This window comes from Bactrocera latifrons, unplaced genomic scaffold (genome assembly GCF_001853355.1).
Source record: "Bactrocera latifrons isolate USDA-ARS-PBARC rearing strain unplaced genomic scaffold, ASM185335v1 scaffold_98, whole genome shotgun sequence".
Taxonomy (NCBI): Eukaryota; Metazoa; Arthropoda; class Insecta; order Diptera; family Tephritidae; genus Bactrocera; species Bactrocera latifrons.
The window spans coordinates 292,583-307,065 of NW_017537689.1; the positions used below are offsets into that span (position 1 = coordinate 292,583).

Consider the following 14,483-nt stretch of genomic DNA (forward strand, 5'->3'; position numbering starts at 1 on the left):
TTTACCTTTTTCGGTGCTTGCATTTAGTGTAGAGTTTTGTTTTGCTTTATTTATTTTTTTTTATACGGACCAATTTGAATATAGAGCTTTTCTAACTAACAAAATAGCATACCATTACGAGATAGTGCATTCGAACAAAATAATATTGGACAAACTGCTGTAGTTCTGTAGTAAAGAGTACGAAAAAAGTACTGGTCAAAAAATGCCAATTAAATTTATTCACTTAAATTAATTATTGGAAGTAAACTGCAGTTCTTGGGTTCGGTATAAAAAGGCGATGAAATTAACTTTAATCGAGAAGAAATGTAAGACAATTAGCTTAAATATTTCTGCAAATAACTTCTTCGAAAAGGCTACATTTTATTTCTCAATGCTAATTTGCTAATTAAATATTTTAAATTTTTTGCTACTTAAAATTTGGACATCTGAGATGATAAATTAAACTTTAAGCTCTAAAAAGATATAATGTCTTTTATTTTAAAGGTTATTATACTTTAAAGTTATTTCATAACATTTTCTCGTTTTAGCATAACATGTCCCTAACTCTTGAGAGTGGCGAATTGAACAAACTAGAGGCATAAATCAAATAAACTGGTATAAAGGAATAGAAAAGTAAACCGGATAGGGTTTATGCCACTTTAAAGAGAGTATTTTATTACTTTATGTTAACTTGGTGTTTGTACTCAGCTAAAAACTTCTAGACAAGAGATCAGATAACAAAAAAATATAGAGCAGATATTTGGCAAATCGAAGAAGGCTTATGTGATATTTTGTTTCATATAACCGGCAGACATTTTACTACAAAACTATATAACAGTTTGCCGAATAATTAGTTGCGGTAAATAGTAGTATACTAAATACATACATACATTTATTTTAGAGCAGAAAAATTAACTAAACTGCACATGCAAAAAAATTAAACACCTTCAAAAGTAGAAAAATTTAAAAATATTTAAAAAGAAATTTAAAAAAATATATGAAGTTTTAAACTTTTCCAAACGAGATTGCAGAAGCTTTTAAATTTAACGAGCATTGACAGTGAGGATTTTAAATTGCTAGGAATGCAATTAGGTTTCTAACTGTTTTCATACTATTTTTTATTATATTGGCCTACATGAAGCAAATTGGTTTGTACTTTTATAATTTAATCTGAAATGGGTAAGATAGTTAGCAAGAATTTCTAGCAAATATACTAATGGGGTTTTTCAAAAGGCACACTACAAAAGTAGACCGATAGGGACAGCGAACGACGCCATATTTTATCTTATCATATCTTTTGACATTTCTCTTAAGTAAGGTTTACCGTTTCAACACGGAAAGATATAGGAGATATAGGATATAGATATAGGAAAGGTATAGCACGAGTCGAAATTATTAAAATTTAAAAATTATAAAAAATTTAAAATTCAGCGTCTAATGGAGAATTTCTCAGGCGCAGTACAAAATGTTCCCGTGCCACTGAGACAAAGATTACAAGATCAAATTGACGCAAGAACTGAAGCCGCTTGACACCAGAATCGTCGAATATTTGTGAATTGGGCTGAGCAATAACTCTTGGCTTCGTCAATAAGCAAAATATGCGTTATTGGTCAGGCAGCAATGCACAAGTATTCTCAAAAACTGACGGACTAATTTTCGTATATACAGACAGACAGACWGACGGACATGGCTCAAACGACTAAATTTATCACGCAAATTTTTTGTACATATACTTTATATGTTCTCCGACGTTTCCTTCTGGAAGTTAACAACTTCGTAGCATTAATTAATACTATAATCTGTATAGGGTATACAAATTGATAATCGCACTTTTTTTGTTAGATTGAATTTTAAAATTGCCAAAAATTTATGGTTTTCACTATTTCTACAGGATAATGGACCCTATTACACAATATAATTGTTTGCCATTATTATTTAAAAACTTGAAGTGAGTTTCCAGTTTACATGTTTACAAAAAAAAAAAAATAATAAAGGGGTCATAATAACATATCCTTAAATATTTCAGTTAGAAAAAAAATCCTAAAAGAATAATATATTGCTAACTTTCAGCGAAAGCCGATATGCGTACTTATAATATAAATAATATATACAAAATACCTTCATACAAAAATTATATAACCATACAACTTCTTTACAGCAATTCCCTATTTTTCAATGCTCAGCATACAAAACAAATATTCAAGTATTGTGCAAGCATTAATTTAGGTAATAAGCTGTTAGTGTCGAATTAAAAGTTAAAAAAATGTTTCAATTAAATTTAAGCCTTACACAATATAAATTATATAATATTTGTATATACGAAAAAAAAAACATTGTCTCGTAGTCAGGCGGGCAGGCAGTGACAACACTATTAAACTGATATAAATGCAATCACCAATTAGTGCACAGTGAAGAGAATAGAAAATAAAATACGAAACTATAGGTCAAATATTCAATTAATGCACTCGCAGTACATATGTATGTACAAACAATGAAAACAGCAATAACAAATTGGAAGGCATTAGAATTAATGGAATCAAAATATGTTACTCGTATGTGGGAATCACGTCATTCCATAATAAAACAGGCAATTAAGAAAAATTCAATGCAGCTACACACTATTAAAATATGTAGGTGTATATATATACAAGAGCCAATCACCGTTTCTATATGTGTATGTGTGTGTGGGGAAGTGCATATAAATGTGTACATATGTGTTTTATGGAAACTAAACACCCAAGTATTGTTGAAAAAATTATGAAACTAAATAAAATAATTGACAAAAAGGCAAACGTGTACATACATACAAGTACGAGCACTTTATCGTACATGAATACAAACAACAACACAACGAGTACATATGTAGATACATATAAGAAGGAAAAAAAGTAAGTTAAATAGTTTGCTTAGTTTTTTTTTGTTGTTTTTACAAAAGATAGTTTCGCAACGATTCGCAACAATAACCAGCAATAATCAATTTACCCACCTTACTATAAAGCGTTGTGCTGCCCGACCGTTGATTATAACCATTGCCCTGGTCCGTATAAGTCTTTACCTGAGTGTGTCGATTGTCCCTATCGTAATAGTTTTTCAGCGTTTCGCGTGGTGAACGTGGCACATTGCCGGATGTGTTGTTGCCCCGCATACTGCTGCCCTGTTGATTCGTCCGCCGTTCGGTGGTGATAACACTAATACCCTGACCGTCCTTGTGTGAGCGACGAGCGGCATACTTTTCTGGCTTAAGAAGACTGTTTAAAACGATTTGTTGGGTGTCAGCATCACATCCGTTGGCATTAACACAGCGGCAGCAACATTCCGGCATTCGTTTACGCGGTATATAATTTATTTCAATTATGCAACGGAAGTTAATAAAAAGAAAGAAAAATTATTATTTATTAGTGCCGATTCATGATGTACGTGTGATGTACTATGTAGGTATATACATATAAATATAAATGTACCTTGGATATTGTGGTCCACACTGGGTGTAACAGCAATTATGCCAGCAGCCACGTGAGAATGGATTATATCCACCTTTGAATTTGCCAGTGACCTGTTCGTTTGTTGTGCGCCCACGTGATACGAGCACCATATGAAAACCGGTAAGCCCGAAAATCGGAATCGCTAGGATTATAACTATAGCCATCAACACCATACTGTGGTTGTGGCAAAGTTTAGTAGTTTAGGAAAATGTTTCTTTTTTTGAAATTTGAAGACCTCAGTTTACATTAACTTAATGTAATAATGTCAAAATTCATAGACAGTAAAATATACTAAACGGAATGAAATAAAATAATAGTATTTGTAATCGCGTTTTAAGTTGGAAATATTTATAAGAAACGAATACAGATCGTTCCGCAGATAACTTTTGGATTTTAATTTATGTTTCCCTACGGTTTGTGTCGATAAAATGCTCTAAATTCTGATAGTTTGTAGATACCTCAAGCAAGCGTTTAATATTTGTACTCAGTACTGTGAAAAAGTGCTTCTCGGAAATATATTTATAAACGTTTAAACTAATTAAAATAAAAAAAACGTTAACAACGGAAGCATCAAAGCTTTAAACTCTTCACAGGTGCATTTCCTATAGTAACTATGTACAAGTATATCAAGTATATGTATGTAAGTCTAAAAACGTAACCAGCCAACGGCAACCTTGAATGACGGCTATACGTTTTAGGGGTCCGATATGTACAATATGTTCGGACATACTCGCTTTGCGGAATATCGTGAAGATATCTTGTCAAATAGAAACTAAAAAAGAACTTGATCGTAATCGGGGTGTTGGTATAACACTTAAATCCTACAGAGGTCCGATGTCGGCCGAATGCTTCTTGGGGAGCAAAGAACACTTGTACAAAAATTCGGATCGATATCTCAAAAACTAAGGAATTAGATGGGGTTTATATATAGACATACAGTCGGACACTCCCGTTCCCAAGATAGTCGGGTCCACGCAACCGGAATGGGTCCGGATTTTTAACCGGCCAAGGACTTTCAACTCAGAAGATTTCTGCCGCTACAACAACAACTAAATTAACTAAGCTAATCACGCTGCACACTTATATCTATAATAATTTAATATAATAAATTAAGAGGGTAAAAGTAGCAGTAGCAGTAGATGTACTGCTTCAAAGTAGAGCTTCCTTCAAAGAGTCTTGCATTCACTGTGGCGGCTATACTGGCTTTGAACTCGCTGACTGTTAGCAAAAAGCTAGTCAAGAGTGTGTGTCCACATTACCAATAGCATCAATCTTCTTCCATATTAGATTTGTTTGCGTTCCGGGTTATAGCGGAATAATCAGAAATTTCAAATTCGATAAGCTAGGTAGAGAGGGTACTTTTACCCTAATTTTATCTGATTGGAAACGCTCAGAGACCCAGAGTGACCCGAAGTGGCCGTTCCCACGACAGTCGGGTCTACGTAAACGGAACATACTCGAATTTTTATCTGGAAAAGGACTGTCAAATCGGAATAATTCTGACGCTACAACATCAACATCTGACGAAGTGGCTGCTATTGACATTAAATCTTAAAACTCATTGTCCAGCTATGAGGATCTGATGATCAAGTTATAGCAATTTTGTTATCACAGAGAAGCAACCCTCACATTTGTCCAACTGAGTGTTTAAAAAAAAAAAATATTGCCGTTACTTTACGTTTTTGAATCCAATTGAATACTAAAGCACTTGGGATTTGTGAAAAATATATAAGAAGCGTTGAAGCTCGCTTAATATTTCAGCTTAACGCTTCGGTTGCCTTCAACTAACGAATTTAAATTACAACACGTGATACTCCATATTTATCTCAGCTTACACACAAACAAAAACAGTATATCAACATTTTTGGCAAGTCATGACATTGGAAAAGTTTTTGCATAAATTAACTTTTTACGTTTTCAAAAGGATACGCTACTATGGGCGATGTTTCCCTGATGTTTGGCGTTATCTTCAATATATAAAATAAGCATAATGAAAATATGCTCAGCATGTGTATGGACAGTGAAACTAAAAAGAAGAAGAAGAAACGATAATTGCGACGTCCAATGCAATTGTTCACCCAAGGGCAATGATGATCGAATGTCTATAATAAAGTCCCAATAAAAATGATTGTAAACATTTAATATGAGCATATAATAAAATAAACATTTTGCTACTTTACCTCTATGCAATGATTGCATACGGAACAATGTGAACAGCGTGGCGGACGATAGAATTTACAAGTCACACACCATTTCATCTTGACGGTGATGCCATTGATTTCGGCATTTTTATAAAGCGGTGCACGAAACTCCTCCTCCCGGTCCTCATCTGGCGATGCTGTGTTGACGCACGTGTGTGTGTGGGTGTGTGTGTGGAGTGAAGTGGCGAAATTGGTTACAAAGTAAAGGAAAAATAAAAATAAAATTGTAAAATAAATGTCATTGCAGAGAATTGTACCTTTTGGTATGACACCGGGGTCCATGAATGTCGCTAATGAGAAATTGGCCAAAACGAAAAATGTGATGACACCCTGATATGCCGGTACCCATAGATGGCTTTTCAAATAGTATTGGCAGCTGCAATGAAATGGACATGACAAGAACATAAGTACCAGCAATAAATATATATACAATATAAGAAAATAAACGGACCTAGTGTAGATGGCATATAAAATTATGTAAACGGAAATGAGATGGGAAGTCGTAAGTAGGGGTAAGTAGCTGAATGAACGTAAAGGAAGGAAATACATTTGCTTCACACTTTATGTGAGATATAAATTTTGCCAAAGAAAAAGTTTAAATGCGATATCCGCTTTTAAATTTATATCTCCTCTATATTGCTTTTCAGTGTATTGTAAATATGTGTGTGTATGTGCGGGGTCTCTGGTAGTAGGCTGCGAGACAGTCATTGGTGCCGGCGATGATTTGCAGCCGCAAACTTAGGCTAAGCATACGCTCCGAGTCAACTTGTAATGAAGGATGTGGGACAAAGGGCAAGACGGTTCACTCTGTGGACAGTCAAATGCGCAAACCAACCGGCACTTTTGTACATTTTAAATTAATGTGAGCTCAGGCGTGGACATAAAAGTGGGGTAGGCATGCATGCGGTTGAGTTATGCGGCATTACAACGAGGCTTGTGCCTTAGTTTTCTGCATCTTCACAGTTTTCATTTCATTTTAACAACAAATAAACATAAAAAGGAAATTGTCGCATAGAAGACATACATACATACATATATGTATATGTTTAGTAGTGGCAGGGATGCTGATTCTACATCACACAACAGCCAATATATAGGTAGTTAGGTGAGTAGGTTAGCTAGCTATCGGATTTTATGTAAGCCGTATCTATGGCTGGCTTATAAATTCATTTACTAAAGGATATGCTTGCTTTAAATAACCTTTATGCCATATAATGCACCATACATACAGACACATTGCTGTTGCTTTTAGTGTGCTCATAAAAGCAAAGACTCTCATTCACTTGCCGACTCGTAATTTGTAGGAACAAGCAGCTATTCGCAGGCGGCTTTTAGGTACAACCATATCTATGTATGGTTGCCACATGTTAGGTGGTACAAGCTAAAAATTATAGATCGTGTCAAACAATTCAATACATGTACATATGTATGAACGTCTGGCTGGCTATATGAATGCATTGCATTTGGCAAAAATTTCATTGAAATCTACAATGAATAACTTCGTTGCATTTGTTTTGTATACCACAAATAAAGAACTGCACTTTTCATTCATTCAACGGTCTTGTGTTGTGAAAGATGACTGAACTGTTGACTATTTCTTGCATACGTTTAATTATTTAAATTTTTTCTCCAGTTGAGTTTGGAAATATGACAAATTTAATTTTAATTACGAGCATAACAAACTTTCCAATAGGTAGTGAAGGGCTAAATTCTGAAAGAGTTCAATATTAGATACATACATAAAGAGTTTAAAAATATTAAATGAAACAGGAGAAATCTCTATTTTTATTATTTTTAATATATGAATCTTTCTGATTTTTGGAATCAATCCAATACTATGTTTAAGAAAACGAATGAAAAGACATCCTAAAGGTTTTGAAAGTGTGTGTAAGTCCAGCACTAAGCTTGTTGCTTTAAATTGTTACACTCTCATCAAAGATAATTTTATAAAATATAGACAAATACTCAAAAATACTAAATATATTATGTATGCTAATATTAACGAACCGATATGCTTCGGAAATATGAATACATTTGGAACTGAAAGATCTTGACTTCTTTTTCTATCTCTTTCTCCCTCTCTCTATTCGGCTGCATAACTTAGCCAGTATTTCCAAGTGGAAGTACTAGACAGAGAGAAGGTGGAGCTCTATTAAATAACAAGGAAAGGATACAGAAAGCAACTTTATACACGGTTAGCCAGTTGGTATTGGTGGCCTTGTTGAAGCTTAAGATTTCAGCGTAGTCAACAGTTGCAGTTTAGTTCCTTTTTCGGTGACGGCCAAGCACACTAAAAACGATCAACAGAGAGAAGGTGAATAAATAACGGGTTTTTCGATAGAGACGCTACAAATGCAGACCGGTAGGGACAGCAAACGACGCCATATGGCAAACCTTACTGAAAAGAAATGTCCTCCTCTTTTGACCTTTCCTTTTAGTAAGGTTTGTCATTTCATCATAAAAAGATTTACGATTTAACAAACAGTCGAAATTATTAAAATTTACTACCGAAATGCGGAGTTAGTGCCCTCAACTTTGTTCCTACCGCATCAATTGAAGAAGACCCAATAAAAAATAAGGCCGTCGGCGCCATTGGGCCGTAATTTTCCCGTGATGCTCAAGACCGGTACATTACTGTGAATGGGAATTGCTAACGCTCAATGATAACCGAATTTATCATGTCTGGCGGCTCTGAAAACGGCTTCCATTTAGGATATATCATAAACTTATATTGGTAGACGGTCGATCGGCTGCTATTTAGGATATACCAAGAACTCATATTGACAGACGGTCGATTGAAGGTGCGCGAGATATTTAAGACAGGAGGCTTCTTTAAAAACTGCTTAGATCATATCCTGTATAAAATATTAGACATGGTAAAGCTGTTGCCGCCATTAAATACAATTCTTAGGGTTTAGTTTCTTCAAATAAAAACTCAATATTGGTGAATAAATTAATACCCTACAGCAGTGAATTTACGAGTCCCAACATGTTTCCTCAGGCTAAATTAGGAATTAAAATGAGAAAAATCAAGTTTGTATTGTCGCACAGGAAGTATCACACAATATGACTAGATAGCCATTTGTCGTTTAGAATAAACGAAACGAGTGGAAATTCTTAGCTTTCCGTTGCTTTTTCTGACCAATTCCATTTAGCTTTTCAGTGATTTTAATAAAAAATGTAAATTTTCAACGATAGAGCATTTTGTTGTTCGCCTAAGGCTTTTGTTATTTTATGTTAATCAAATGCTAAGTTGATTTATGATAACCTCGTTATTTGTAAATATTTTACACCAACACCGCACTAACATACATACGCACATCCTACATACATAATTCACGAGCTGGAGACGCGCATAATGCAGTTGTCGAATTGAAAAGTAAACATTTCGAGGCGAATTTCGTATGCGAATTGAATTTGAAGTGCTCCGCAAACAATTTGTCGGCTTTTTTCTATTTTGTTTCTATTTTTTTGTGCATTAGTAAACAAAAAATTGAATAAAAGCTACCAAAGGAAAAAAAATCATTTTTCACTCGTATTAGCAACGCCTTTGGAATTTTAAAAAGTCACACAACGCGCCACACAGCAAGGGGACTGAGGGTGGAGGCAATTACAAATGAATTCTGACGTATGTGTTAGCGGCTTGGGTAGGAACTCATGCGAGAAGGCGGTATAGCTCCATAAATATGTATTTGTGTATGTATGTGATTGTGTGGCAATTGATTCGTTGTTCACCCAAAATCAAGTAGCTTGTCTATTAAATATTCATATCTCAAGTTGAAATTAACTTAATTTTGTGTTAATTAACTTCATAAATATACAGTAGCTTCAAAAATGAATCCAGTGATGTTATAATACATCATCATCATCATGGTATAAGACTGATTTTTTTAAGTGATAACATATGTATGTATGTTAATCGAAAAAAATTCTATATCCGAAGAAAATATGATTTTAAATATACAATACATTGATGAAGGAACTTGGTTCACGGGTTCCTTGCACTCTAAGAAGCTTGTATTCCAGATTGGCGGAAGTAAGCGAATTAAATTAAGTTACACAGCTGTAATTACATAGGGTTTGACAAGTTGTAAAAGTGGGTGCTATATCCCAAGAGCTATATTAACCAAATTTTCTCTTTTCGACACCTTCTCAGACAGAGCGAAATGGGGAAATAGGAGATGAACCACAACCGCTTCCATATAATGATCAAGTTGAAAACGACTAAAGGTGCAATAACTCACCAAATAAATACGTGTCATAGCCAAGATTATTCGGAAGTAGCCGGTGAGGCAGCGGTTTGAAAAAAAAAAACATCGAATTTGGTCCTTTTTTCGACAGTTTTTCGGAGAAAAAATAGCAAGATTTAAAAAAAAAAAAAAAAAAAAGCTTTCATAACGCGATAGAGAATGACGTTAAAAATGTTTTCTTCAAATTGACACTAGATATCTTCAAAATTCTTCCTTTGAGACTGGAAATCGTTTTGAAAAATAAAAAAAAATAAAATGTTTTTATTGTCTTATTAAACTCTGCAACACCTCTAGAGCATTGTTCAAGTTGCTCCGAGTAATATTAGGCTATCAAATATCTCCCTTCCGCCCTTTTGAATTTCGCGGCTATGTATAAAGCGCTACAGAGCTCATATGTATACTATACATCTTTGAAAGGTCTTGACATAACTTTCAAAACGACGCTATGCATGATTAGTTTGGATATTACGTTCAACAGTTATAGACGTGTAAACATAGAGTTCACTAAAGCCGAAATTCACGCTATTTTAAAGTTTTCCTTCATTAAAGGTAAATCCGCTAGAGAAACGTTCCATAAGATTAATGTTGTTTTGAGGACGGGTACTCTATCACTTCGAACTGCGGAGGAATGGTTTCGACGATTCAGAGCTGGTGAAAAACACACCACCAGAAAATGGGAGTTAGTCACCAAATCATTTTAAACCATCTGCAGAAAGCTGAAAGCTTGATGTTTGCGTGCCGCATGATTTGACGCAAAAAAACCTTCTGGACCGAATCAACGCCTGCGATATGCTGCTGAAATGGAACGAACTCGACAAATTTTTGAAGCAGATGTTGACTGGCGACGAAAAATGGATCGGTCGTGGTCGAAGGCCGGTGAATCGTCTCAAACAGTGGCCAAGCCGTCTCCCATATGGCCAGACCTTAATTCTACCATCTACTACGAACAACTGGACCGCTTGAAGCAGGCGATCGAACAGAAGCGTTCAGAATTGGCCATTAGGAAGGGACAAGTCCAGACCACACATTCCGTTGAGGATACGTCACGAACCTACGGGAGCTCGGATGGGAGGTTTTCTCGCATATACCATATAGTCCGGACATAGCGCCAAGTAATTACCACCTGTTCCTTCCCATGGCGAACGCCCTTGTTGGAGTAAAGTTGAACTCAAAAGAGACTTGTGAAAAGTGGCTGTCCGAGTTCTTCGCAAATAAGAAGGAAGGTAACACTGTAACGCTTTTTATAAATCTTTGAATAAAGAGCAAAAAAGCGGAAGGCATATTTGATATTTGAAAATTTTATATTTAATTTTTTATATAAAAAAAAAATATATATATATATATCGGCCATTAAAAATTTACACGATCAGATAATTGTAGTGCGATTATGCTACTTAAATGAAATACTCAGATAATCTCAATTGGATAGTTCTGTTGGACGAACAGTGAAATCAAATAAGATTACTGTTATAGTAATATTAAAGTTATAACGATTTTATACCTAAATTATTAGAAATCGTTCAATTAATAGACAAGTGTCCATTAACTGATTGGTCTTTTGAACTTTACAACGAATTTCTGGAATAGTTAGTAGGAGAAATAATAGAAGTAAAAAAACTGCAGAACAGAGTTCACAATTACGCCTTAGAAATTAAATGGAATTTTAAACTCTCCAGTCGGTTCTGGCATACTAGAACTATGACATAATGGCGCAAAAATTTCGCGCGATAAAAAGCATTAGGGTATCGCGAGCAATATTTACATATACTAGGTATGTAAGCCGTCTCAAGTACACGTGTTATTATTTGCAACTCAAACGTTTAATGTCTCAAGTACAGGTGTATTTACTTCACTATTGGTGCCGCATTGAAAGTGGAAGACCCGGCGCAGACCCTTCCTACAGCACTCCAACAGTTGTTTATGTGGTTATCTAGCTGTTTACTTGGTTACAACACGAAGGTAAACGAACGATTGCTGCTTGAAGCTCAATAAATATTTATACTATTCATTACGTAGGAACGCTATTGTTAACTTGGTTAATAACCCAATAGCAGTGGGTTGATGAAAACTTGTTGACCTACAACGACAACTAATGTAACACCCACTAAATTATTACCCAGCTATTTTTTAACTCGTATAAATATAAGCACAAAGGCATTTCGATATATTCTGTGTAACGATAATACTCAATAATTGCTTGCTAACGGAGAAGGTTGTAATTAAAGTCAGCATTGACAATTATTCAGTCATACCTAGAGACACACACACATTTATGAAATGTACATATGTATATGTGTGATAACAACCCTGATAGGATAACCGAATGAACAACTTCCTTCAATTAATTAAAACTTTGAAACTTTAGGCGACAAAGGTCTCTTCCGTGGTAAAAGCTTCCTAGCAGAAAATTACTTATAAAAGGGAAACGAATTGGGCGTGCAACGCTATACTATAAGAAAGGAGGTAGGCGTCATAGTGTCTGCGTGATGGAAAGGTTCTTATTGTGGCGGCAAATATGTTCGGTGATGTTTAAGCTGCAAATGATGACAACCAGAAATTAACCTGGTCAACCGCCAGCGGGGCGGTGAAGCGGCATGCGGGATGATAAATTTACTGTTGGGTCATCAACACTCTTGCTAAAGTTCTAATTCGTTTTAATTTTCCATTTATTTAAAATTATTTTTTTGGCATTTCACTAGCATTTATTCAGTCGAATTGTCACGAAATTGTCAAATAATGTTATGGATCTGTGAAGTTTTCCAATTAGCAGCATGAGCAATTATCGTCTGAATTTTTTTAATACGGTATTCGTGTAATTGCTAAAATGCTTTGGATATATTTTTAATTAACATGGAGCTTTAGAATTTCTGGAATTTTAAATTGGTGCTATATAATATTTTACGTGACGGCTGCATAATGGCTTTGGTGGGTATGATGATTATTTGGAAAAAATATAGGTTATAACATCTTTCAAAAATCATATTTAATATTTTACAGGGTGGACCTAAATTTCATTCATATTTGCAGTGTGTTGAAAGTTTCACGAAGAAAAGGTTATCATAAAAACTTAACCAGAAGGTGATAAATTTAATGCTTTGAGTAGATCAGGAAAAGCCCATTTATTAAATCGGAAAGTATGTGCACGGAAAAAACTAGTCACAAAGAAATCTGCACAGCTTAAAAATTTCTAACGGTAAAATCAAAATTCAAATTTACACGCAAAGTTTACGGCATTCTCTACATAATTGCATTATATTTTTTACAGAAATATGGTTAGTGTAAAATTTGGGCCTTTCGGCATGAAAAAACTGCTGATAGAAACGAATAGCTGTTTAGAAAGTCTCAAATCAGAAAAAATCATTGCAAACTTCGCCGATTTTATTGTGCTAGACGGTTATCATTTACTGTTTATATGCTAAATATTATATAAATAATTTTTCATAATGATGAATCACATAAATAAATAGAAGACTCTAACCAAAGTGGAATCAGATAATGGTCATAGCCCGTATAAAAAGTGCTTCAATTTCTTTATAGAGAAGGGTATGTGTACACGTATGTATGTTATCAGACAGCGATTAGCTATCGAATTTCTATGGAAGAATGAGGCTATCATAAGTTTGATGATGTAAACTGAAACGTTTTTTACGTCACGGTTGAGAAACTTCAAACGCGAGTGTAATTTACTAAGCTTTCCCTGCCAAAAAGAAAAAAAGGTATAAAGCAAATCTATTTTAATTTTAATTTTTTTATAGCAGTAGTTCGAATTTTATTTGTAAACCCTGTTTCATACCGAAAATTAAAAGTTTAAATTATGTTTTGGCGTCAAACGTCAAACCACGGGTGTTAAAGGGCGTCAGTAAGTGTTTTAAATGTCAACTGGTTTCAGCAACAGCTCACAGCTCACAGCTCGAAATAACGACGCAACATTTTCTGTTTTTTTTTTTTAACTACTTCTTAGGGCTTTGTGAACGTGGGTTACTTGAAAAGCTTCAACTGGAAAATTAACTTTGCAAATGACATTTTCAGCCAAACAGACGAAACATAGGAACGCATAGTAAATAGCATGAGTAAATTAATTCACAGGGAAAACTTTAAAACAAAAACAAAAAAATGAATTATGCTTAAACACATCATACACATAATTAAGTACAATGAAAAAAAAAAAAAAAATATTGTTGTGAAATTTTGCAACCGTTATTTTAACCGCATATGCAACAACATGAACGGAGAGGAGCTGTGCGGTCGACAAGCTGACAGGGAAAGGTTTTTTTCTGGGTCGCTTGATATTACGTTACATTTGTAATCATGTGCTGCGTGAGACGACATAGGTGACACGAACATATTTCGTAAGTATAATTACGACCACAAAGCATATAAATTAACGCAATTTACGCCGAATTAAGCAAATGCAATAAATTGGTGGTGTGTAATGCTTAACACTTTAAAAATAATATTTAAACACATAAATATTTATATATATAGTATAAAATGATTAGTTTTGTAAGTTATTTAAGCATTTTTTTATCGCTGATTTAATTACTGGGTTTTCCAATAGCGATGATATGATT

General features: G+C 34.5%; 1 protein-coding gene across 1 annotated transcript in view; it reads right to left on the bottom strand.

Annotated features, from left to right (window-relative positions):
* Positions 1–14,483, bottom strand: part of LOC108977957 (palmitoyltransferase ZDHHC5-like) — a gene marked incomplete at its 3' end in the record, with an annotated part of 92,855 nt that overhangs the window by 14,046 nt on the left and 64,326 nt on the right. The window contains 5 exon segments of the mRNA XM_018947961.1: positions 2,966–3,227; positions 3,441–3,635; positions 5,391–5,563; positions 5,642–5,799; positions 5,920–6,038. Of these exon segments, the coding sequence (XP_018803506.1) occupies positions 2,966–3,227; positions 3,441–3,635; positions 5,391–5,563; positions 5,642–5,799; positions 5,920–6,038 (907 nt within the window).